Below are 25,727 nucleotides of genomic sequence, written 5' to 3'. Positions count from 1 at the left end.
CATATTTGAGAAATCACAGAAGTCTGGTGAAGTTCCTGCTGTCTGGAAAAAGAAAAACATAACTCCCATTTTTAAGAAGGGAAAAAAGGAAGACCTGGGGAACTACAGGCCAATAGATCTCACCTTTGTGCCCAGCAAGATCATGGAGCAGATCTTCCTGGAAACTATGCTAGGGCACATGAAAAATAAGGACTGGTGACAGCCCACGTGGCTTCACTAAGGGAAAATAATGCCTGATGAATTTCATGGCCTTCTACGACAGGGTTACAGCATTGGTGGATAAGGGAAGAGCAAGTGATATCATCTACCTGGACTTGTGCAAAGCATTTGACACTGTCCCACATGACATTCTTCTCTCTAAGTTGGAGAGACATGGATTTGATAGATGAACCACTCTATCCAGATGATTGTGGGGCTGGAGAACCTCCCTTATGAGGACAGGCTGAGAAGAGTTGGGGTTGTTCTGCCTGGAGAAGAGAAGGCTCCGGGGATACCTTATAGCAGCCTTCCAGTACTTAAAGGGGCTACAGGAAAGGTGGGGAGGGACTCTTTATCAGGGAGTGTAGGGATAGGACGAGGGGTAACAGTTTTAAACTGAAAGAGAATAGATTTAGATTAGATATAAGGAAGAAATTCTTTACTGAGAGGATGGTGAGGCACCGGAACAGGTTGCCCAGAGAGGCTGACACAGTACTTAGGGATATGGTGTAGTTGAGAACTGTCAATGTTAGGTTAAGGGTTGGACTAGGTGATCTTCAAGGTCTTTTCCAACCAAAATGATTCTGTGATTCTGTTACGGCTGCCCCCTCCCTGGCAGTGTTCAAGGCCAGGTTGGACGGGGCTTTGAGCAACCTGGTCTAGTGGAAGGTGTCCCTGTCCATGGCAGGGGGGGTTGGAACTAGATGATCTTTAAGGTCCCTTCCAACCCAAACCATTCTATGATTCTACAAATCCCCGTGTTTTATTCATAGTGCAGCTCTTTCAGACCTGAGGATTAAGTAAGGACCACCCAGACTATACTGCCAGTTTGCTACTGCACATGACTGAAGTTAGCAGTACAGACATTTAACTGACAGTATGAAGTCCAAAACCAGAGGAATTTATGATGAGATGATTTTTTACAGCAGCAGCTCTCATGATTTTTAGCTAGAGGGGATCCTCTCTTCCCTCTGTCCCCGCACTGAGGACTTTGTGCGGACACAGTGTACTTCTAGCTCAAGCAGGCTACAGTGCTTCGCTTTTGATTAGCATTTGTGCTGTCTGCAACTATCACAACAATAAAATAAGTCTCAGAGTTAGAAGGTTATTCTGGCAGGGATGGACATCATTGTCTCCCGGTGTAAGAACTAACCCTCATTTTACCTGCAAATGCCAAGTATCACGGTTTTTTCTAACTAGTCAATGAAAGTATCTTATTTAACAAGTTGTACTATCTAAAGGAAATGTCACTAATAACTGCTGCTATTAGCCAATAACTTCCTGATATTTAGCAGGAAACTCAAGTTAGAACTGTTTCCAAGTGTTATTCCTTCTAACAGCACTTTCTACAAAAGTATTCTATTGTCAGTAAGAAAAGTAACAACCAAGCGCTGTGAACTGCAATAGTAATAAAAATAACAAATAACAATAATGGTAATAATACCACCATCAAATATAGCCTTTCTTCTAAAAACATAGCAGCAGAAAGGTTAGTGAGAAGATCAATGCTCTGATTGGCTTCATTACTCTTATTTCACTAGAGTGAGGGACCTGTGCCTCTCCTACAGCAATCTTCATACTCCTTCCTGCTACTCCATCAGTGCAGCTACAGGCACCTATTCCAGCAGAACTTCTTCCCAGGATCCACTGATCTCCATATGCGCAAGTCAATTCTGCTACAAACTTCATTTAGAGCCAGGACACCAGGGAGAGGAGAGGGCAGAACAGAGCTTACTGTCAACCCCTTTCCCACCAAGGGCAGAAAAGCAGTAATTAACAGCATCCAGCTCCAAAGAAAGGAGACTCAGAGTGCACAGCAGAAATCAGAGGAACAGGAGAAGAACTTTTTTGTTACAGATTTTGTATAATAGCAACACTTGGTTATTGCTGTTTGATGGTGTGCCTTTCTAAATGTAATATCCTACTGTGATATTAGCATTTTACCCATCATTGCTGCATTCCCACAGCTGTGTACCCATTACCACAGTGAACTGGAGAAAAAAACCCAAGAAACAACTTGAGTTTTACTCAGCATAATTATGTCTAATCTTCTAGTTAAGTGCTATTAATGGCTTCTAATGAAAGAGAATATACCTTTCTCCGAGTTTAACATTGAAGTACAGGACGAAAATGAAAAAGTGGTATACCGGGTTATCTCAAGTCCTATTAACACTGTCTACCATACCATCTACAGTCTTGTGGCAGGGATAAGAATACATAATCAATGTCTTCCATGGTAGCATCCCCTCCTTATTTTAAAACTTTTAAGAACACCTAAAATAAACCTTCAGCTTCATAGTGCTTGGTTTTGAAGATAACACTACTTCAAGCTGGACAACTCTGGGGGTCTATACTTTGAGAAAGAGATATTAATACCCAGTGCAGAAGGCAATGCAGCAAATGAGAACACAAAGGACACTGCTAAACGGTGTAGAGACAAAACGGAATAATTGTCAGTTTGAAAGTTAATATAAATATGCCCATAGCAGTTGAAGGAAAATGCATTTGGAGGCTCATTTCTGAATTCTTTGAGTAGTACAACCAACCTTGATAAATGCATTTCATGATTACTAGCTGCTAAGAATTAATTCAGAAGATATTTCAATCATAGTTTATGTTCCTATTACAGTTGCCTACATCATCTACCTCGGATTGCACAGGCAAACTGCCCACCTGGGATTGTAATTCAACTTTAACCACCGCAAGCTCAAGCCGCATTTCCTGCACAACAGTAGCATTTTGAATTACTCACAAAACATCAAGTTTATATCCCAAAATTAACATTCATTCCAGATTCCTAAAAGTTATAACTATTTCAGGAATTAATGCTGTTTCAAAAAAGTAAGAATATTTTCTCCACAGATAGTATTATTCTTTCTAAACCTTGTGTACTACATGAAAATCCACTTCTGAAATAGGGAAAAAAAAAATAATATCTTGTCCTGCTCTAGTTGATGTCTTTGTTTTTGTGTTATGTATCTTACCAACATCTGCTCAGCTCTTCTTACTCAGTCTGTTACATCAGAGTATTTCTCTACATGCATTACCTCTACACACAGTTTTTCCCGACCAACACTTTTATAGGGCAGTTGGCAGATTTTTACATTGATAAGGGAAGCGCTCCTAGGGCTTGCTTTGTTTTTTTTTCCTAGCTTCCATAAATAACCATTCATTTAGGTGTTTATGTCCCTTACATGCTGTACAATTTTTCTGGCTTTCCTCTATTTGTGAATGGAAATGAAGATGCCACTCAAGGCTTGTTTTTAAAACACAAACACTAAAAAAAACTAATGCTTTTTTAAGTTTTATGATTTATAGGCAATCCAGTTCAATAGCACTAAATAATTTGTTGGTAAGTGGTGGCTAGTATCAACTGACTCTATAAATACCATCTATTTGTGATTAAATGGATCCATTTTGCAAATAACCTTCACCTTTAGTACCTCCAGAGTACCTACCTTAGAAGTCCAAATTCACAATCTGATTTTTAAAAAAGTCTAAGTAACAGCTCTAATGAACAAGATACAAGGTTCAGCACCACAAGATTAAATGTGATTTATGTCAAAATTGATTTCTATCTAGAAATCTAGCAAAGGCTAGCAAGATCTAATGTCTGAAAACATTATAGTAAACTGAATTTTTTAGAAGATAAAAAAAAGCCCGTGCTTCTCAGCTGGAAATGTGATTGGCTGTAATTCTTTTATTTATTTCACACAAAGAACAAGCTGTCCTTCCTTCCCCAAGGGATACATTGCTTCACCAGGTCTTCTGGTTCATGTAATGTGTAACATCAAACTACCTCTCAGCTGTCTCTAGCTTCCTAATCCATTTGTACAACTCATTTTTATTATATTGAAGCACAAAAAGAAAACACCCAAATATATTTCTTCCCCTTACACTGTGGGAGAGAAAATAATGGTCAGGAGGTACAAGTTTTGTCATCTGATTTCTGCCAACACCAGTATTTATTTTAATTCAAACAAGCATCTGTAAGCACAAGCCTCATTATTCTTTCTGCATGCTGACCCTGAAGATCTATTCCATATCCTTCTTTCATCAGGAATTGTGGGGCACTGAATTATGTTATTAGGAATTTTGAAATCAGGAGACCATCCACTCTGACTTTAAAAAGGCTTTTCAAGTCACAAACAAAAATTTTGTTACTATTTTATAATGAAAATTTTGAGGATATTAGCTGAAGCCATCTATGCATGAAACTTCACCATTTAAACCAAAACAATCACAGTCAACGATATCACAGACTCAATTTTAGCCTTTAAATTAGCGTAATATTTACGCAGCCTTCAAATTTACAACTACTCCCACAAACTGCCATACAAGCTTCCCTCCACCCCCATCCTACACCAAGTGATTTTCTTCTTCTTCATTAAATCCTGTACCATCAAGGCAAATCCAAAGTTTTCCCAATAACCCAAACAAAATGTTGACAACAGCTTTTTTTGTAGAAGTCCTTAATCTTTCAATTCTCATCTCTAAACACTGACTGCTCCTCACTTGAGTCATACTAGATTATCACTGCTTCTCTCAAGTTGTCCTGCTTTATAAGACTCCCATAAAACGACAGCATTCAGCCCATTTCTATGAGTCCTACTATTACTCTCATTTCCCTTTCACCTTACTGCTATCTGCTGCACAGCACACTTGTCCCACCCATTTTTCCTTGAACTTCACCAAGCATCACCCCCTGCAAGAAGGCAATAATTTAAAAAACTTCTAGACTTCTACATTTGCTGAAAAAATTGCCTTCTTACAAGGATGGTTCCAATACTGATTCTGAAACCTTTTTACTACTTTTTTTCTGTAAATGCAGAGAAAAATGGAATGTTTATTTTAATACACTTTCAATTCCTCTGAATGAACCAGCACTTGGTATCCTTAATCTGTGTTCCCCTCCACCGCCTCATTTGAACAAGCATCAGAACTACTCAAAAGTAATAGCTAACAAAATTGCCAAGCTTCAGAGGTCATTTGTCCGTTTAAAAGGTAAGCTATCATACAGTTTTCTTGCACCTGGTCAATAATCCCTGCTTAACAACTGTAAACCTGAAGAAAGGAAAATAAATAATAAAGACTAAAATGGTCCTTAGCAGTCTTGACATTTCAGTAATGACTTGCTACTGGACCTCACTCAAGTTAAAGACACTAATGTTTTGCTCCTCAGCTTTGACAGTTTTAAACAGTTTTTAATCAACTGAAAAGAAGTTTGGTTATTTTACCTTTCTTTGTCCCTCACTCCCTCTGACAGCTTACTATTGGTACTACCACTACCGATGTGTACTACTACTGCCCAGAAAGCTCTGTCATTATTTTAAAGTCATCTTCTACCAGCGTTTTTATACTTTTCTCAACACTTACCTGAACTACCTTTTGGTCCTTTATGACAAGTAACTTGGGAACAGTTTTTTAACTGAACTGTCCTTATACTACAAAAGCTCACACAGTACATATCACACAGAAATTTTTATGATACTACTTCAAAATCTTTATTGAACCTATTAGAAGAGCATTCTTATCTCACTCACTTAGCCTGTCATCAGAATTACAAGCCTAGCAGAACAAGCCATTGCCAATTTTGATCTCTGGTCCACTGGCTCTTTCCTCATCTGAAGATGGTAGAAGAAGTGGAATATAATGTTTCTCCTTTTGCAGTACATTTAGCATCACTTTTTCTACTTTTCAGCCCAGACCTGTGTTCTACTTTGTGGAAGCCCTTATATTAGTTTGCTCAAATGTGCTTATTTTTGGCTGGGATAGTTAATTTTCTTCATAGTAGCTAGTACGGGTCTGTCTTTTGGATTTGTGCTGGAAACAGCATTGATAATACAGGTCTGTTTCAGTTATTGCTGAGCAGCGCTCACACAGAGTCATGGCCTTTTCTGCTCCTCACACCACCCCACCAGCGAGGAGGCTGGGGGGGGCACAAGAAGTTGGGAGGGGACACAGGCAGGACAGCTGACCCCAAATGACCAAAGGGATATCCCATACCGTATGGTTTCATGCTCAGCAATTAAAAGCTAGGGGAAGAAGAAGGAAGGGGGAGATGTTCAGAGTGATGGCGTTTGTCTTCCCAAGTCACTGTTACACATGATGGAGCCCTGCTCTCCTGGAGATGGCTGAGCACCTGCCTGCTGACAGGAAGTGGTGAATGAATTCCTTGTTTTGCTTTGCTTGCATGCACAGCTTTTGCTTTACCTATTAAAATGTCTTCATCTCAACCCAGGAGTTTTCTCACTTTTAACCTTCCAATTCTCTTCCCCATCCCACTGCAGGGGGAGTAAGTGGCTGTGTGGTGCTTTGTTACTGGCCAGTGTTAAACCCCAACAGCAAAACATAGTAATTTATCCCCCTATCCATAAATCCAATTTTTATTTAAGTAATTTAAGACAGATGAGGTTTCGCAGTAAAGTTGTTAAATATTTGCTTTGTTTCAGGTACTACAAACTGCTTTTCAGAAGAAAACAGGAACATTGGCTTCTCTAAAAAAACCAGTAATTTTGTACAGCTTTAACAAAAAGGGTTTCTCTGTGTTGGTTTGGGTTTTTTTAAACATGGAAATAGACAAGGAAATAAAGAATACACATCATCTGAACTGCATTAAGATTCCCATTCACCAGTCAAGAAAATAAAAACCTCCAAACTGCTGCTTGTTTATTAGCAATGAAGATGTGCAATAACAAAATTCTCAACGTTATTTTAAACACGTATAAAAAGTTGAGAATTCACTGCAAAATGTGTTTCTTACCATGCCTTTTCCATCTATGCCCTCGGATAGACATGCTAGTCACAGCGTTTCTTGATATTCTGGATGAAGTAGGTGTAATTTCAACCTGAATGCATCTTGTACCTTCTTTACTAGATTTCATGGCACCCTTAGGCAGTGAAGCTTTTATTGCATTAGCAACCTAGAACAGAAAACACACAGTTAAGTTCTTAACATGAATCCAAATCTTAGAACTCTGTCAGGGGATTCTTATTACTCCAAGAAGAATACTGTGTACAACTCCAGTTTAAGGTCAAAAAGCACACCTTTTTGCACAGGTTACAAAGAATGCTGTTTACAATTACCTCTCAGAACTAATACTTGCCATTTTTTAAAACAAAGCTTCCAGTTTAAAGATGTGGCTACTACTTCAGAATGCTTCTGCACTATCATCTAAGCTTTCAAGACTTAGAAGTGTTTTGCTGAAAATAGCTTGTTCACTAGGGAAGATGACAAAATAACTAAGTACATTAAAATACCTGTGTGTGTGTGTACTTACAGATCTAGCTATTCACACAAACACAGCCACACAGATCTTGTGATATTTAGGTTCCTGGTGCAATGTTGCATCATGTGCGTTCACAGGAAAGATTTCCTAGACTAAAATTCTACCAAAAAAAATGTTGGAATACAATACCTACCAGCAGAGGTTCTGGATACAGTTCCAGCTGTGCTCTATACAAAACGTCATCCATAGCTTTACGAGCCAGATCCCATTCTCCATTATAACTACAAAGGTAAATACATACATAATAATAAGCACCTATATCAACAGACAAACCTTCTTAGTCACATAACCTTCACAGATTAAGTGTTCCTTGAGAGCTCAATCTAGAGGAGTTGAACTACTTGTGTTCATTAGCAGTAAGCCTGCTATTTAGGGAACTTGTTCTGAAGTAGTGTCTATGGAGACAAAGTTTTATTTTCGTTGGTCACCCTGAGCAATTTTAAAATTACATAATTAGTTATTGATCATGACTTATTCTGAAATTCAAACAGGACTGTTCTAATATTACTCCACCTTTTGAGTATTCCTGTGTTACTAGTCTCTAATTATTTCAGTTAATAAGAGAGCTTCACACATTAACATGACTATTAAAGGGGAGATGACATCAGCATTTCAAAGAAAAAATGATAAGACCTTTTTTCCTTAACTAAACTGATGTCAAAACTAAGCATGCAAAAATGCGGACAGCAGACAATGGTTAGAAGCGGTTTTTTTTAAAAGATTTTCTTTTTTCCCCATCAGCAGTTATATCTATTAAATGCTGTTCTAGACCTCCTCCCCAATAGGACATAGGTAACTTCAGCCAATTAATTGGAGAACCATGTTCTCTTCCTGAGGACCTTATGGCTAGACACAGCATCTGTCCACTAGAAAAATAAAACATTTCAAAGGTAGCACACCTAAACAAGTGTAGAAATTAAGCTGACATTTCTTTATTTTGTATGCATATTTCAAAAAAACCAACTTACAAGGCATAATAAATCCCTGTTAGCATTTGCACCATGAATTCAGATGAAACTGGAATCCTACAGTTGACTCCCTTGTACTTTCTCACTTGTTGGCGAGGATATCCACAGACACAAATTCTAAAGAAATCATGCATCTGTCATTAGCAAATAATGTAGAGCCACCTTTGTACAGAACACTACAACACGAGGTATTTAGTATGCATTTTAATTACAATAGACCCACAGGAAGGCATCCATCAACAACCCTGTGCTGAAGCAGACTGTTTCTTATTATGGAAGAAGGGTATGCCCTCTACCGGCACAGTTCAAATCCTTCAAAACAGAGACATCCTAGACACTCCTGTTACATTTATACTACAGTGGAATATGAAAGAAAGCTGCCAATAAAAGCCATTTTGAATCCACGAATTCGCTGCGGAACAGACAAAAAATAAGTTAAAGGTAGTTGCTATGTTGCTTTATTTCCTCAAATATTAATACTACTGATAGAAACATAAGCATCATTGCATGTAACAGGGAAGCTGCATACAAGTTCTCAAGCAAAGAGACCAGAAGCATCACATTCATAAAGTTATTCTAAAATCCAGTAAGTCAGCTTTAGAATTTAGTTTCAAACTAAATTCCACACCAAGTTCTGTAGTCCAAAAACATTTTGGAAATCAAAGATACTGGGTAGTTAATTATTCAATTCATTGGCTATTACTGGACTTCTGGAATGCCCTTTAATGACATTAATTGAAGTATTTCCTTCTCCAAAGCATAAACTAAAAGGTTTAGTCTCAGTAAGCTTCAATTCTTCAGCATCAATACCAGAGAGATTGTAAAACTCCTCTTAAATCTACTTTTTCTGGAAAAAAATTGAGTTAAAATTGTATTGTAATACCTTTCAAATTACTTTTTAATTAATCCTAACTTTGCCACTAATCTACTCCACTTCTGCACGTTTTTCCTCTCCTTCTCTATCCCTCACCTTATCTTCTGCCTTGGCTACTTAAAAAAAAAAAAAAAAAAAACAACCAACCACACAGACAGCACCCCCAGGATCTCTGTGGCTCAGCAACTCTCCCAGTATGTACTTTGTACCTAGTATGATCTAAATTTGATTCTTCATGCTCATATCACCATATCTCCAAATAGAAACAAAAAAGATTTTAAACACCTCAGGAAAGACAGGAAGCCATGCTAGTGACAACATGCAAGGAAATGAAAACATTATAAGATGTTTATAAAGGAAGAAACACAGAATGGTTTGGGTCAGTAGGGACCTTTAGAGATCATCAATTTCCACACCTCCTGCCATGGGCAGGGACACCTTCCACTAGACCAGGTTGCTCAAAGCCCTGTCCAACCTGGCCTTGAACATCGCCAGGGAGGGGGCAGCCACAGCTTCCCTGGGCAACCTGTTCCAGTGTCTCACCACCCTCACAGGAAAGAATTTCTTCTTTATGTCCAATCTAAACTGACCCTCTTTTAGTTGTGGCCGTCCCTCATCCTGTCACTACAGGTCTTGGTAAAAAGCCTCTCTCATCTTTCCTAAAGCCTCCCTTATATATACTGAAGGGCTGCAAGAAGGTCTTCCTGGAGTCTTCTCTTCAAAAGGCTGAACCCCAGCTCTCTCAGCCTTTCTTTATAGGAGCAGTGTTCCAGCCCTCTGGCCTTTTTTATCGCCCTCTGCTGGACCCAGAGGTCCACAAAACAGGTCCATGTCTGTGTTTTACTGAACACAGCACTGCAGGAGGGGTCTCATGAGAGTGGAGTAGATGGAGACAATCACCTCCCTCGACCTGCTGGCCTCGCTTCTCTTGTATGCAGCCCAGGATACGGTTGGCTTTCTGGGATACGAGTGTATATTGCACTGTATCCCCAAGCCCTTCTCCACAGGGCTGCTCTCAACTCATTCATCCCTCAGTCTGTACTGGTATCAGGGATTGCCCCAACACAAGTGCAGGACCTTGCACTTGGCCTTGATGAACTTCATGAGGTTAAGGGAGCTGTAGGTATAGGATACCAGCCCCCTGTGCACTCATGTGGTATTGAAGGTAATTCCATAAACCCTAGGCTTGTGTTGCCACTTTACAGAGTTCATCAACTGCTGCTCTGACCATCAGTATTTAGTCATAATTCTCACTGAAATTTACAACCCTAAATACAAACCTCTCGGACTGGCCTAAACCAAGATTTAAGTGACTGAATTCAACAATTCAAAATCCTATTTCTAAAACAAAAAAAAAAATTTTGCTTAGCTTTGAATTTTGATTTTCAAGAGTAGCCAAACATATGAATTTGTACCTAACCACAGGTTTTCCCCTAAATTTGATATTGCTGTTGGCCAGAAGCACAGACTATTTAAGTACTCCTTGCTTATTCATTCACTATTCAAATGGCTTAAAACTCTAAATTTTTAGAAACCAGAAAGTAAATAAATTTGTATCTTAAAATACATAGAGTTCACCTGCAAAGTATATGCACAGCTAGCTAAACCAAAAATCTTACTTCCAGTTAAGTGAACCAAATTGACTCTTCTATTAAATATGCTTAGGATGTTAGAACTAAATGAGTTCATCCTCTCCCATTTAATTTTGTCCATACATGGTAAAAGTTAAAGCATGAAAGCTGTTTTTCTGACTCTTACCTAGTCCTATACCACATGAGCCAGTTACTGAAATTAACTAGGTTGATCAAAAATCCCATCCCATTTTCCTCCTCTTTATCCCCGGAAGAGGCTATTATTATGCAACTTGGGCAACATTTTAGTTCCAGATAGTCCATAATTTCTGCTAATGGTTTGGCTCAAAATGACACTTACAATCCATTAAATAAACATTTCAGTGCTGTGTAAAGCCTAAGGAGTGGAGGCAGCAGCAAGTAAGTGTCCACTTCAAACGAAAAGACTAGTTTACATAAAAATCATCTAACCAGGTCATTTTTATGCTGATGTATCTATTTATACATCAGATGATACTATACAGGTATACAGTAGGTATTTTGGGGGGAAAATAGTGAAGTCACAGTAGGAACATGATCAGTTAACACTGACAGTTACATAGAAAAGACCTTAATATAGACACTCCATTAATGCCAGTATTGATTAGTTTTAAGTAGTCCTACTCTAACCTGAGTTACTTCCTCTAAAAAGGCTATAATAACATCAGGGGAACTACTTCGCTCTACATCAGAGTAAGATAATATTCTTATGGAAAGAGACTTAGTAACTGAAGATACCCAAATGCAAAAAATCTGGATTTACAACACTTGAGATCAGCACAAAATATTTTGTGCTGCAATTGCCACATTTACAGTTCATGTTTGTAAGTAAGTAGTACTAGAAGCTTTAGCTTCTTTAGAAAAGCCATAAAAATTTAATTAGACTTACTAGGAAAAAGCACATTCATTGTTGATTGCTTTCATATAGATCATCCAAAAGAAACCTAAATTCAACACTGCTCAAACCAACTAAAGGAGTTATTCTACAGATTCTTCCAAGAATTTTGTCAGCACCACATCCAAACAGGATATTGAAAGATATTCTGGTCTTCTGACACATATTTCCTTGAATCCCTAAAATGCTGTCAGGGCGAGATTTTCAGTAAGCAGAGAAACATGGATGCCAAAACCAGTAGCGAATGAAGAACTAAGATAAAAGTCAAATTGCATAATATCAAATAATTCAGTATCCAAACATTCAAGATTTTAAAGTAGAAAGACTTGCTTGCATCTACTGGTAATTTGCTTAGGGTTTTTTGGAGGCTTTTTAAAAATTATTTATCCCAAATACAATCAAAACCTAATCAAGTAGAATAAGTAACACCGGTCTCCTGCCCATAATCTTTAGCTTCTAAGCATTTTCTACCTTAAATTTTAGGCCAGCATACCTAACAAAGATCTTCTAAAGAGTCTTGTAAATATTGCCAAGTGCTCCAATGCTCTCTCACTTCTTCTAAAGAGGAGAGAATCTTACAGGCATCCACTACCATGCTTTGCTTGTGTGAGGAACCTGGAATCTTATGACTGGTAAAAAGTTGATGTAGTTGACTTCTAAGTCTCTCTCGGGTTTCCTGGGTTAACAAAAGCATTCTAATTCTTTTCCTTAACCCAAAGTCCACTTTCAAAAATGTGGAGATAGACATGTTTACTACCAGCTCTTCCTCTCTGAAAAAAGAAATGGATCAAAAATAGACATTGTAATTAAAGCTGATATAGGGGGGTTTTTTGTTTGTTTTTTGAAGTAACAGCAGTTTTTGGAAATACTTAAAGTATCTGTAAGAACAGATGTATTTCTAGTTTCAAAATCTACTAGAATTTCAAGAAAGTTTCAACTTGCACAGCATTCAAATATATTTAGTAAGCTTGCAATGCAAAATTTACCAAGATTTTAGAAGACATTTCTGATTTTATTTACTTAACACACCTACAACTACTTTGGTTAAAAACAAAACAGTTCCCTTGATTTGACTTCTCTTAACAGCACTGCATATAAAGCTTCCCCATTTTGAGATCTTAACCCAAAGTTATATAAGCTTTTACAAACAATGCAGCTGTAAACATTTCTGAAAAAAAGTCAAGTTTAAAATGCTATTTTAAGTGTAAATCAACCTACAGAAGTTACCTTGAACAAATCTGACACAACGACTGAAGAGAAACTGCAGGCATGTAGCTTAAGGCAGCATTGTAACAGAGCAGAAGGAAAGTCAGCACTTCAAACCTAGGATTTACAAGAAACATTAGAATTACATTACCAATTTTGTTTTTGAAAAAAACAAGTTTACACAGAAATTTGCAAGAGTTATTTGAACAGATTTGATATTCCACTTCAATAAAGTTGACAATTGCGTAGTTTAGTTCTGCGAGCTTTTCCTCTTCATGTAGTAATACATGCTGCTAATCTTTCTTCATCTACATTTACATTTAAGAACAAAAAAACCCACCACAAACTACAACATTCACCTATCCACCTCCACTCTATAACTATATTAAAGATTATAAAAAGCTAAGATTCATTAGTGATTCTCAAGCAAAATCCTACTACACAATTTCACCTGTTCTGTGCTGTTAACATCTCCCTCTGAGGATGAGGTCCACTGTATACAACCCTGGACAAGCCATGCTGCGATAAAGCTCCTTCAGTGAGAGCCATGGAGCCAATGCTGGAAGGCTAAAGGAAAAAGGGTCATTCAAAACATGTCTGCCTGAAGTCTTGCTACAATGCAAGTGAAAACAGACAGCAATCAGCATCACTACATTTGTACATAAATTCTCAACAGGCTAAGGTTATCATCTGACCACTGTCTTAGATTTGAGAAGTTATTTTACTCCAGATAAGGCACATGACTTCAGAATAGAAAGACATAGTTGGTGCATGGATATTATGGAGTTATGACTATGGACTCCTGATGAAGCCTCAGAGACCAGTTAGTAGTACGCAGAAGACCGAGAAATATTTTCCTATGTCATCATGCAACACATTAAAACTACTTTTCACTTTTATTCTTAATGAACAGGTCTCCAAAGCATACTGCCTTTCTCGATCAGCAACAACTTTACGTTGTAGACGTCACTTACTTCATGATAGACTGAAGGTTTGGACAAAGACGGAATTGTGAAACTCAGCACTTTGCTATGTCCCTCTTTGTCAACTATCTCCTGAAAAAGACAGGAGATACCAATGGTTACACTGTACTACAGAAACCAGACATGCAAAAACGTTAAATGCTGGATGGGGGTGAATGGATAAAGAAAGCCAACAAATCATTATAGGGACAGATAGGGATACTATAACAATCCAAGCTACAAGCTAGAAGTTATCTCTGTATTTGCTTTCTATCACAGTGCATTTGCTTTGTTTCTGAAAAGTATTCAAATGACTTAGCAAAGGGCACATGCATTTGCATACACAGTCTACTTTAAATACACTAACTGTAAAAGATAACAGTATTATCTTTTAATAATTATACACTATTTGCTAATTGTGAAGGTTAATGCTCAATAATTCTGTTCTGAAAACTATTTAGCCATTAAGTAATGATTCTACAAGTAATTTATTTTGAAATATTATAGCTCTGCAATGTGCAGCCTCATATGGTTTGACATCATAGTATTTGCAAAAGCCCAAGTTCGGTAACTCTATACTTATAGAGTTAAAAGAAGCATGGATGCAAAGCTTCAGAGAATCGACTTTCCTGCAAGATACCACATGGCAGTATGTTGGCAGACTTCTCACTCCTGTAAATTAGCGCAAGACTAATAGATAAGGCAAAAAAAAAGATGTGCCTGTGTATCGCAGAAGAGCACTGAAGTACTTCGAAATAAAAAAAAAAAACTTAGAGGTTACGAAGCAGAACTGACCAATAACCAACACCACACACACAAGAACTTTTTCTTTCTAAATTTCAGCAGCAGATTTCATATATCAAAGGTAGAGATCAGAGAGGACCTTCAGTGTCTCCTAAGACCGACGGCTTGGAAGGCTGAAGGTTTAACCTCACATAGTAATTATTAAAACCCATGTCTTCAAGTAGAATATGAAGTGGTAAAGTAAGACTGGTAAGTATCAAAAAGGCATACAGAATTGTTCTGTCTGAAGAGTTATACAGCTCCTCCACTCTCCACAAGCCATTGTTATTTTTCAATATTGCTTCCACATCCATGTGGAAAACAGTTTCCTCAATATATGGGGGGGGAAGGGAAGAGAAACTGGTTACATCCAAACTTTTAAAATCTAAAATTATCAATATTTTGACTATTCATTCTATTCAGACTTGTAATTAAGTTTCAGGACTGCATTTCAAGATCTCTATTAGAAAAAAAAAAATGATACCTACAGCCAGAAAAGCCAAAAATATCAACTGCATGCACTACCACTGAATGTCTCCAAGCTGAAGGTAGAACAAAACAGTTCATGATCTCAAGGTTCAGCCGCAATAATTCCATACCTCTGACAACATAGCAAATTTAAAATTATTCTGAGCAATACTTAATTTTTCAATTTCTTTCAGTAAGAAACTGCAGGACTGTTAAGCACATTATGCCCCTCAAATTCCAGGAGACTACCGCGCATATTTGCAGGGTTACTATTTGTATTAGGCTACATTTTTCCTCTTGCTTTTGAAAAGATAAAGTAGCTGGTTAAAGAAAAAATAAGGATCTAAGAAGGTCACCTACTACCTTTTCAACCTTGCATACTGAAGAACAGTACCATTTTGATTAAGTTACAAATTTGATACAACATCGACAGGGGAAGAAGTCAGCATCAGTAACGCTGCGCTACTTCAGCATAAGCATTCATTACGTCTTAAAGCAGAAGGGCGGGGAGCAGAATATGTTTCCAAAAATCAGGTGGATCTAGAGCTTCCTACAGAGGCTTGCTGTAAAATTCTTATGATCCCAAGAAGCTGGAGATGGATGGTTATGTTACTAATTGAGGAAGAAAATGTTCATAGCTAGGATAAGATGTTACTGGAATGCTTTCAAGCTTAACTGTAAATGTAATCTCTTCTAGCAGAAAGACAAGTGATTATAGCCACATCCAGCAACCATTTTAGGGGAATTCATCAAGAAAATAAAGGAGTGAATTGATTTACGGCATAAGATATACCAAATGCATTCCAAGAGTGTTTTTCTTCTCAGATACAACGAAGCACACAGAAAGCACGTGAAGCCTGTACTCTGCCTAAAGAAGAGTTGAATATAAGGCCTCAGGTCTTTTTAAGTAGAATCCTGGGTGAAGAAATATTTTCACTTGCTTGGCATGAGTGAGATTATTTTTAGAAGAAGGATGGGAGCTGCCTTCTCCAGATTTTCAAAATGGGAACTTGAAGTTCATCACTGTTTCACTTCCCAAAGCACCTTCCTAAAACATCCAGAACATACAAACTACACTGAAGAGAATCCCAATAGCCGTAACAACACTATGTTTTTTTACAATAGCCATAAAAAGACTAAATGCTAACTAAAATATAGTGCTCTTCAAGGTTCCTTCATAATTCTGTTCTCCAAAGCAGTAATTCAGTAATAAACAGTATCTTTTCATATAAAATACGAAAAAAATGTCAACATTATTACAAAATGAAAGGAGACCTTTAATTTCTCAAAGCTAAGCAATCTGTTCAGCAGTCAAGTACTAAGTATTTGTTGAAAGTGATATTTTTGTGTTTTCTGGTCAAGATAGTAAAAATACCCCAGAAAATATGGGCAACCACTTCAAAAGTAGTGTCTCCAAAAGCTCTTGAGCAGAATGTAATTAAGTAACAAAAAAAATTAAGGGGACTCCTCTGTCTCCTTCAACTATTAGTGCATTAACACTTTTCAGGAACCACAAAAAAAGCAGAGAAAAAATTGACCAAAATAAAAGTTCATGTTGCAGATTTCTGACAAGGACACCAATTTGAAGAGACAAAACTGAGATACTCAATCATTTCATTTTAATTCGGAAACAAAATTGTTAATTACTCCCCAGTGAAATACTCTATATTATCCCCCAAAATCTCACTAACATTTTTAGCCCTGAATAATTACATGCAAATACAAACCAAGTTATAGACTCCTAGGAGAAGAGCCTCTATGCATCCACTGCTCTGCAAATCTCTGCTGGCTGAGACAGCAAGATAGCACCATATCAATTCTGGAAGAAACTGCAGAGTAAATCGTAGCAATTGTTCCTCACCACTGCGATAGAACTCAAAGAGCTGATGGCAAACTGGCTCCAGAAGCTGAAATATAAGTTACAATTGTGAGTGAATAAAACATTACAAAAATGCAACTTTGCGTGGATCAGTCCTTTGGACAAAACTGTAAACTGATAAATGTTACATTTTAGCTATTAGGGAGTGACTGATGAAATAACTGCCCAGGTCATCTTATACACTTTTCATCCCTTATAACATACTTTCAGATGATAAAAATAGACCTTCCATCCCATGTCAAGAAAGAATTCCAATGGCTTCTTTCTCTCATTTTTGGATCACTTCCTCCAGCCTCAAAGGCATAAATAGAAGATACTTGTTATCACCACATCTCATACCATGCCCCCAATATCACTAATATGCAGGGAATTACCTGAACAAAAGGTCTTGCTATTCCAGCATTCCACCAGTGTACACATAAATTGCTAGAAGCTTTTACTCACGAAGCCAGAAGAGCTGCATAACACTCAAATTCAAAGTATTACAGTACCTTGGTATACAGTAGAATTAGTTCACTTTTCCACTCTCAAAATCTTCTAGAAACTTCAGTGTATTTACAGGTTTGAGACAGAAGTAAGAAGCCTCAAGAGTAATTTTACAATCAAATTTGTTAAGCTGAAACAAGTGGAAGTAATACATTGACTGGAAGTAATACACTGAGCTAGAACAAGTTAAAAAAAAGACTTAAAACCAATTAAGCAATCAGCTGCACTGTGTTTCTGGATTTAATGTGCATTCTTGTGCTATCACCTACCTCTGCTAGAGGTCGAAACGTAGTGTTAACCATCACGTGTCAATGTATGGAAGTTATATTTTTATTTTGTCACCTAGATAGGAGATTTCCTAACCCAAGTGGAAAATACTGTCAAAACCAGCAGACACTTGCAAAGCCAGCTGAACTGGACACTGAACTCTCAAGCAAAAACTCAAAAGTACATACTCAAAAATACTTTTTGACCGCAAACACAGCAAACCATCAATAAGAGTTTGGAACTGTAAACTGATTTCTTCTAAAAAAAAAAAAAAAGCAGGTTAGGGAAGGGAAAAAGGGGATTTTCAATTAAATCTTCCAAATCGCTTATTTGCAAGTAATAACAATTAGGAGGACCCTAACATCTAAGAAACTACTCCCTGAAAAAGAATCTAGGCAGTTGAAGCATTTATATTAGTGAACTTCACAAAATGAAATCTGAGATGCCAGCTATTTAGAACTCATTTTATCAGTTCCAGCTAGTATATATTAAAAAAGCATAACATAGAATGCAACATTCTCTGACTGCAAATCTCCAAAAGACAGGATTCAAATGTAACACACATAAAGGACTAGTTTTGCTACCTTGTTTCTTACCACAAAGATTTAAGGTCTTAACAGTTCATCTACATGACTCACAAAAATAGACTCTAAATTCATTTCAAAACCAGGAATGTTCAGGCTAGTAACAGACCTTCACTGAAGTGTATTCCTGCACAAAATCCCAAAAGTTTCAACCTGAAAATGATGGAATTCAAACCAGACATGCATTTTAGAGTATTTTAGAGATTGCACTGAGAAAAGGTACCATAATCATTAGAATTGCCACTGCACTTCAGAAAGCAAATTATTACTCAAAACCTTTCTGAAAATCCTTAAAAACTAGAATATGTACTTTACTGCTAGTAAGACGCAGATCACGTTTTCCATTTTGTTCTAACTACAACACTCAGTTCTTCTGCTATTTGTCTAGGTCACATCTTCATTTTTTTCAATGAAGCAAGCTTTCAAAAAGGTAAGAAACCCATTCTTCCGTATTTTCCTCCCTTTATTGCAGCAAAGGAGGCACCACCACCAGATGAGCATGCTAGAAAAAAAAAAATGTGTTTGCTTTCCTAAGTTTTTCCTCCTGACTACAAAGGAAGCTGAGTCAACATTTCTCACCTCCCAGAGTTACTTCCAAACCCAAAGGATTTTACCAAGTTTTAGTTCTTTTTACAAAGTAATTTGGGACAATCTGATCCATTAAAAAAAAAAATAAAAGAGAAACTTTCAGCTTCTGACAGATACAGCTTCTCTTTGGAAAAAACATTTGTGAAAAATCTACAGCAAAGGCAAAAAAATAAAAAATAAATTAAAAAAAAAATCTCACCAAGCTAAACTAGTCAGTTTGAAGAGCAGAATATCAAAGTTCCTTCTAGAAAACTTTACCAGCACAAGTGCTTTCCATCTTCACATTACATATTTCATAGAATTTGCATGCTTCCTTTAATGAAGTATCAGTTCAGAAAGATGTGCTTGAACTTTAAAAGGCACATAACTAACTATGACAGGTATCCACATTTACATCGTTATCTCAGTTGAGACAGCTTTATATCAGCACATTTAAATGTGTAATCAGTACAAAACCAGATTTTCTTCCTCAAAATGCCACCACATGCTACAACCTAACATCAAAATGCACTAATGATTGCTGCTGTTTCAAGATATTGTTTTACACTAAAACAGTTGTAAAAGATATCTAGACTGAAAAAATTTTTAATGCTGGAACAGAAGAATGTCCAAGCAATTTCATCCCCCTTCCTTTTAAGCTGCATCCAAATGTATTAGACACTCCAAACACTTTCCTAACGTAATGCCTGCATGGCAACTGTCTAAAAGGACAGCAACAGTGTTTTAGGTAGAAAGCAAACAACCTCTGAAGATACAAAATTCAGAAAAGTATTTATTTATTTATTCACTGTTGGACTCCCGACTCAGTTAAAAGTCCTTTAAATGTGCACATCTACTGAAGACTCTCCTTGTATTGAATTACATTTTTCACTTATCAGTGGCCTAGGAACGTCAAAAGTAACTAACAAAGTCTTTACTTTGGGTATTTCTTTGCTATAGCAAAGAAGTAGTTCATTTATCTCACAAATTGAGTATTAAATTTTCAGAAAAGCAATCAAAAAACAAAATATGAAAAGCAAACATGAACCAGCAGGAAAATTTAGTCAGAGATGCAAATACACACGATTACTTTTCAAAAGCACAATTTTAAGGTATTGATAATTATTATATTACAAGTACAAATATTCAAATGTATACAGATGGGGTTGTTTGCCTGTTTTTAATCTCAACAGTATTTGTAGCATTTGCGCATTAATCCTTGCCCTTTGCATTACATACATGATAAGAAAGGACAGCACATGCTCTACACTGTAAAGCAAGTTGTCATTACACAATGCAGCTAATAGATCTCAAATAACAGTTGAGAGAAATTATTTGTCTTTAACTGCTAGTTTGTAAGTATTTTCACAGTGCAGAAAGCTCCAAGTAGCCCTTTCCCCAAAGTGACAGGTACTTGGAGAACAACCCAAATAGATTTTAGGACTGTTCTCCCAAGGCATCACACACCACTCAGGGTCACCACTGGCTTACCATTTCTATTCAAAGTTTCACTAACAGGGAAATCTTCGATATCTTGTCCCCTGAATTATCCCAACAACTTTTTGAACAGAATTTGCAGTGCCTTGACAACCCTGCTACTAAGGTCCCTGAGAAACCTAGTGACAGTCAGAAGTAGTAAGAAATCAAAGAACATATGACAGTATCAATTTAGCTATCAACAGGGAGACTCATCAGATTAATTTACATGTTGATACATATTCTGAAGACCAGACATGCTTGACTCAGTAGTTGGAATGACTCAAAATGCCTTTCTGAGCAAAGTAAAATTACATTTCTTCTTTGCTGGACAACCTGGGAGTTTCTCTACCAGTATTCTCACTAAAAATGCATATTCTGAAAGCATTTTATCCTGTGATGACTACTGGCTTCATCTCAAACTTTGGAAAGGTTCCTTATGCTGCGTTTTTTCAGAAGAGAATTAAGGACTTGGTGCAATTTTAAAATAACACACGAAGGTTTGCTGGATGGTAGAAAGCAACACAATACAGCTAACAAGACACAACTATAACCAGGTCAGTATGTTCTGAACTCACCTGGACACTAAAACAAGTGCAGTCATGGGGTATGGAACCATACCTGGCACAAGTAGAGAGCAAACCTGCCCACTTCCCCCCAGTTTTTTTTCTTTTTTTGCCATCATTTCAGCAAGGGTACATCCACTGTATAAATGCATATATTTAGATTGCATGTCTTTAAAACAACAAAACCCCTAAAACCTAAGAAATAACTTAAAATAATTGCAAACCTATCTAACATTGTTCTCTTGGGTTGTAATAGACAAGCTTCTGACAGCTACAGATTCACATTCAAGTGATACTGAATTACAGAAAGAATTCTGTCAGTCTCAAATATCTTTTCAACTCCTTAACATTTTCTCAATTCTATACCCAAGTCCTGAAGCTCATGAGTATAATCTACAAGCTTACCTATGATCACTAGGTTACCAAACTTATGAATTGTTTCCATGGTAGTATGTCATTGCTAAGAACAAACATTGTGACAGAGACTCTTCATGTAGTTCTGTAGTCCACATAGTTAGAGCACAATTAAGTGGTACACAAGTTCTTATTTTATTCTGCTGGTGTTATGGCAGACGTTTTATGTGAAAGATTCAATATACTCACTTCACTCTGTGGCTCCTGAATCACTTTGTAAAGAGATGAAATCAAAGCACTCTTGTCCTTCAAGTTTGTAGCATAGCTGGATATGGATGCTTCTGGCAGTGTCTGAAATAGAAATTGCTTTTTCTAGTAGTTATAATATTTTTATCATTAAAATATAATAGCTATTTCAACAACAACTTTCCATTACAAGTTACTGCTTATCAGAGCTCACTATAAACTAAAATTTGTTTCACAAAGAAATCCTTACTATGGAAATCACCATGTTTTCAGAACAAAAAAATTGCCAGAAGACACACTGCATTTTATCGTTTTGCAGAGTTTCATACAGAATATAATGACAGTGGATGGAAAATAGATAAAACCCTAGAGTTTCACAGGCACAATCCCAGTGAAATTTCACTGTGAAATTTCAGTACTGTGAAACTTAACAGTTTTCAGATGCATACTTTAAAGAGTTTTCTCAAGACTGACTGTACACAGCTAGTGAACATTATTACAGGACGCAGTATAACTCTAGAAGAACACAAATTCCAATTGACATGAACAGCTCTCCTCTAACACTAAGCAGGATTTTCTGCCAGTACTTAAGAGGTTAAAAATCTAATCTTTTTAACAACCCTTCAGAAGCTGTACATTTAAACTTCCTATTCATAGCTCTTACAGTACTTCTTACCTGCAGTCCTTCAAAGGAGATCATACTCCACCATACACATAGGAAAACACATTCCCAGTGTATCTCAGCAGATCAGGAGCAAAACCTATAGTCAAGTCTAGTTCATACTCAAACCAACAAGACCATTCTGTGATATACATTTTCACTGCTCTGTATCAGGAAGTATGTAATCCCAAAGAGGACAAGGAAAAAAATCCTTTCAAGCAGACATTTGCATATATCATATTATCTCAGCAAAATCCAAGGTTACTATTTTTCTTCATTTTCTGCATCAATCAAGCACTCGCATACCGCTCCAGCAGCAGTTCAAACACTACTGGCTAAATATCTGAGAGTATATTACCTTGAACTCTGATAACCATTCCTCCACAACCCCAGTATCCACAGCTAACATCTTCCAACATCCGTTCTAAAACCTTCAGCCTGAAAGAATAAACAAAACACAGTTTGTGAAAACTATGTAGTCACTGCATTAAGCAGATGATGAAAATTAAGTCCATGTGAATATTTAAAGAATCTTATCATGCTTTTACTTGTTAACATTTCACATCCTGACATTACTTTGAACTTTTATTCTACCTCACTTACACAAGCTGCTGGAAGCATTAAGCATGGGAGTCTTCACATGCAGCAGTTTAATAAATTCCAAGTATGCATTGCGTGGGAAGCTCAATAAGTCAGAGATTTGCAGAAATGGCATTTTGAAAACAGAAAATATTACCTTCTCAATTTCAATTTATTTTTCAGCTTACAGAACTTGAGAGAAAACTGAATGGACTCACTGAAGAGAAATGACTGTTTAGGTTTTTCCTAGTCAACTGCTATTCCTAACTTGGAAAAGGTCACTGAAATAAAGACTGATGGAAAACCTTTCAATCCTCCCCCACCCATGGCAACTGCAAGACAACAAGCCTGCTGCCTCAGCATGTAGCCTAAGATGGACTCCTCTGTCCAACATCCCACACAATCTCAGACAGAGCAAGATCATCAGTACTAAGACTTGAACACAAGAGATGCAAAGTGCCTTTTGAAACTCATTTCTGAGTTCTCTTTGTTTTTGAGAAAACACTTAAAAACAACTGTCCTTTGGAATGGCTTATTCTGAAACAAAGAGCAACATATCATTAAGATACAAAAGTTAAAAGGACATGCTGTGGGGGATATCCTAGGTGTAGGTAAACTATTCAACAATACACATTAGCCTACCCAAAGCGCAACCATGGATTTCAAACAATGACAAAATTAAATACTCATCTGAGGAAAAAATTAACACTTACTTGGTGAAATATTCAGTCATGTGAGATATCCCAACAAGTTTTGCTTTGTCTGCTTAAAATTAGTTATGAAGTACTGAAACCCAGGTATGGCCTTGTTCATGAATGACAAGCAAGGAAAAGAGTGGAAGGGAAGAACTGCCTTGTATAACACAATACAAATATTTGTTCTGAAATCCAGACTGTAGTGGAATATATCCAGAGAATTTTAAGACGCCTAAAAGGAGAAGACCCAGACGTGATAATAGCGAGAGCTCACTATAACCCTCCAGAGCAAGGCAAAAAAAAAAAAATAAAAATTAAGGCTTTACTTAAGAGAAAGCAACTAAAATCTTTCAAAGCATAGAACTGGTTGTGAGGAAATGACTATTCAGACATGCACAGCAAAACAAATAAAATTGAACAGGCTGTCCAGCAACTTCTTAAATCATTTCAAAACACAATAATAGCGTAAGCAGCCAGAGATTTCTGGCCCCCCTCACTAGCACTATCATTAAATAACGGACCTGCTCAGGTGAAACCATGGGGAACCAGGTAAGGAAATTCTCCTCTTACAACCCCAGAAAGATATGCAAGTCTGCACAAAGCATACAACAACAGTGCTTTCTGAGGATGAAAGGGGAATAAGGAAAGGCTAAGGAATTACAAGATGCCCAGGGCTAGATTTAATTTTTGGAGAAAACAGCAGTAGTAGCTGTAAACATCTAGGAGGTACAATGCAGCAGCAGCTCCACTAAAAGGCTTCTCCTGGAAGGTAGAGGGTTGGGGCAGATCCTTGAGGGACACCAGCAACATCACAGGAGGTAGATGACAACCCACAGCCAAGTGAGGAAGTGGCAGACTGGGTTGGCAAGCAAAGGGTAAAGAGCAATGTAAGGGAAGAGAGACCTCATAAACAAAAAAAAAACCAGAGCTAACCAGGGCCCCACTTCAAATGTAACCACATATATAAAGTGCTGTTTGCATGACTGTGGAAGCTCTAATACCTCTTCTAGCAAATCAGCATCACTGGGTGCCTCTGTGGAGTGCCCATACACCAACACACACACAGCACAGCAATCAAGCAGGAGGAATTAGTGGTCTGCGTGAGGTTGCATGGCTACGATCTCAGTGGGATCACTGAGACACAGCAGCACAGCTCACATGACCATGGCTGGATATGGGCTCTTTTAAGGACAGTCTGGGATGGCGAGGAAGGAAAGCTGCCCTTTATTTGGGAGACCATCAGGGATGCATGGAGCTCTACCCTGCAATGGACGATGAAACAGCTGAGAGTTTATGGGTTACGGATGAGAGGGAAGACCAACACAGGTGACATTGGGGCAGGTGTCTGCTACTCATCACCTGACCAAGACAAAATATATGAGACCTTGTTTACACAACTGAAACAGCCTCACATTGACAGGCACCTGGTCCTCATGTGGAACACGAACTACCCTGTTATCTCCCAGAAGGGCAATTCAACACAGAACAAGCAACCCAGAAGGTTTTAGGAGTGCACTATGACTTCCTGAAAGAGGTTACTGAGGAGCTAACAAGGGCAGTCACACTGCTGAACATTATTATTACAAACATGGAAAAACTGGGCAGTGATGTGAAGGTCCTGAGCAACCTGTTCCAATTTTCACTACTTTGAGCAAGTGAGGTTGGACTCGATCTCCAGAAGTCCACTGAAACCTCATCCATTCTGTCATCCTGCATCAACAAAGAAATAGGAAGGACTGTCATGGAGGAAACTCATCCAGCTAAATACCAACTCTTTCTGACCAGCACTGATGGTCTCTAAAGGTATAATGATGACAACACGGATTAGTGGCCTCTGAATGGTACAGATTGTGTGTCAAACCCTGCTGTGAAGTGAGGCTTTTACGGATAATATTGTGTGCTAACACACACAAAGGTTAGTCCTACTACAACTACTGAAGCAACAACCTCATCAGTTCCTACAGAATCACACCATCTACTAGTCTGTCTTTCATTCCTGTGAAGGCAGACAAAGGCTTTTGCAATGTCTCATGCTTCAGCAGGGTTGATAATAGTAACCATTCCCTACTGAGTCCCATTAATAGCACAAATGCCTGTGCTAATATTGATTGTTC

General features: G+C 37.6%; 1 protein-coding gene across 8 annotated transcripts in view; it reads right to left on the bottom strand.

The window, feature by feature from the left end:
* HYCC1 (hyccin PI4KA lipid kinase complex subunit 1) overlaps window positions 1-25,727 on the bottom strand; it is a 50,609-nt gene that overhangs the window by 7,478 nt on the left and 17,404 nt on the right. For 7 of the 8 annotated variants that reach the window (XM_074862768.1, XM_074862759.1, XM_074862824.1 and 4 more), the window contains exons 2-10: window positions 22,698-22,777; window positions 21,682-21,783; window positions 16,981-17,160; window positions 14,015-14,095; window positions 13,492-13,607; window positions 13,062-13,157; window positions 8,456-8,572; window positions 7,621-7,708; window positions 6,962-7,121 (exon numbers count right to left, since the gene is read on the bottom strand). In XM_074862768.1, the coding sequence (XP_074718869.1) occupies window positions 6,962-7,121; window positions 7,621-7,708; window positions 8,456-8,572; window positions 13,062-13,157; window positions 13,492-13,607; window positions 14,015-14,095; window positions 16,981-17,160; window positions 21,682-21,783; window positions 22,698-22,748 (991 nt within the window). In that variant the 5' untranslated portion in view covers window positions 22,749-22,777. The remainder of the gene's footprint in view (window positions 1-6,961; window positions 7,122-7,620; window positions 7,709-8,455; window positions 8,573-13,061; window positions 13,158-13,491; window positions 13,608-14,014; window positions 14,096-16,980; window positions 17,161-21,681; window positions 21,784-22,697; window positions 22,778-25,727) is intronic. The other variant, XM_074862805.1, reaches the window with a different exon arrangement.

The sequence above is a fragment of the Strix uralensis genome, chromosome 1, assembly GCF_047716275.1.
Source record: "Strix uralensis isolate ZFMK-TIS-50842 chromosome 1, bStrUra1, whole genome shotgun sequence".
In the NCBI taxonomy this organism is placed as follows: Eukaryota; Metazoa; Chordata; class Aves; order Strigiformes; family Strigidae; genus Strix; species Strix uralensis.
Note: the sequence above shows the minus strand (reverse complement) of the source record. Positions and strands in the feature narration are given on the sequence as shown.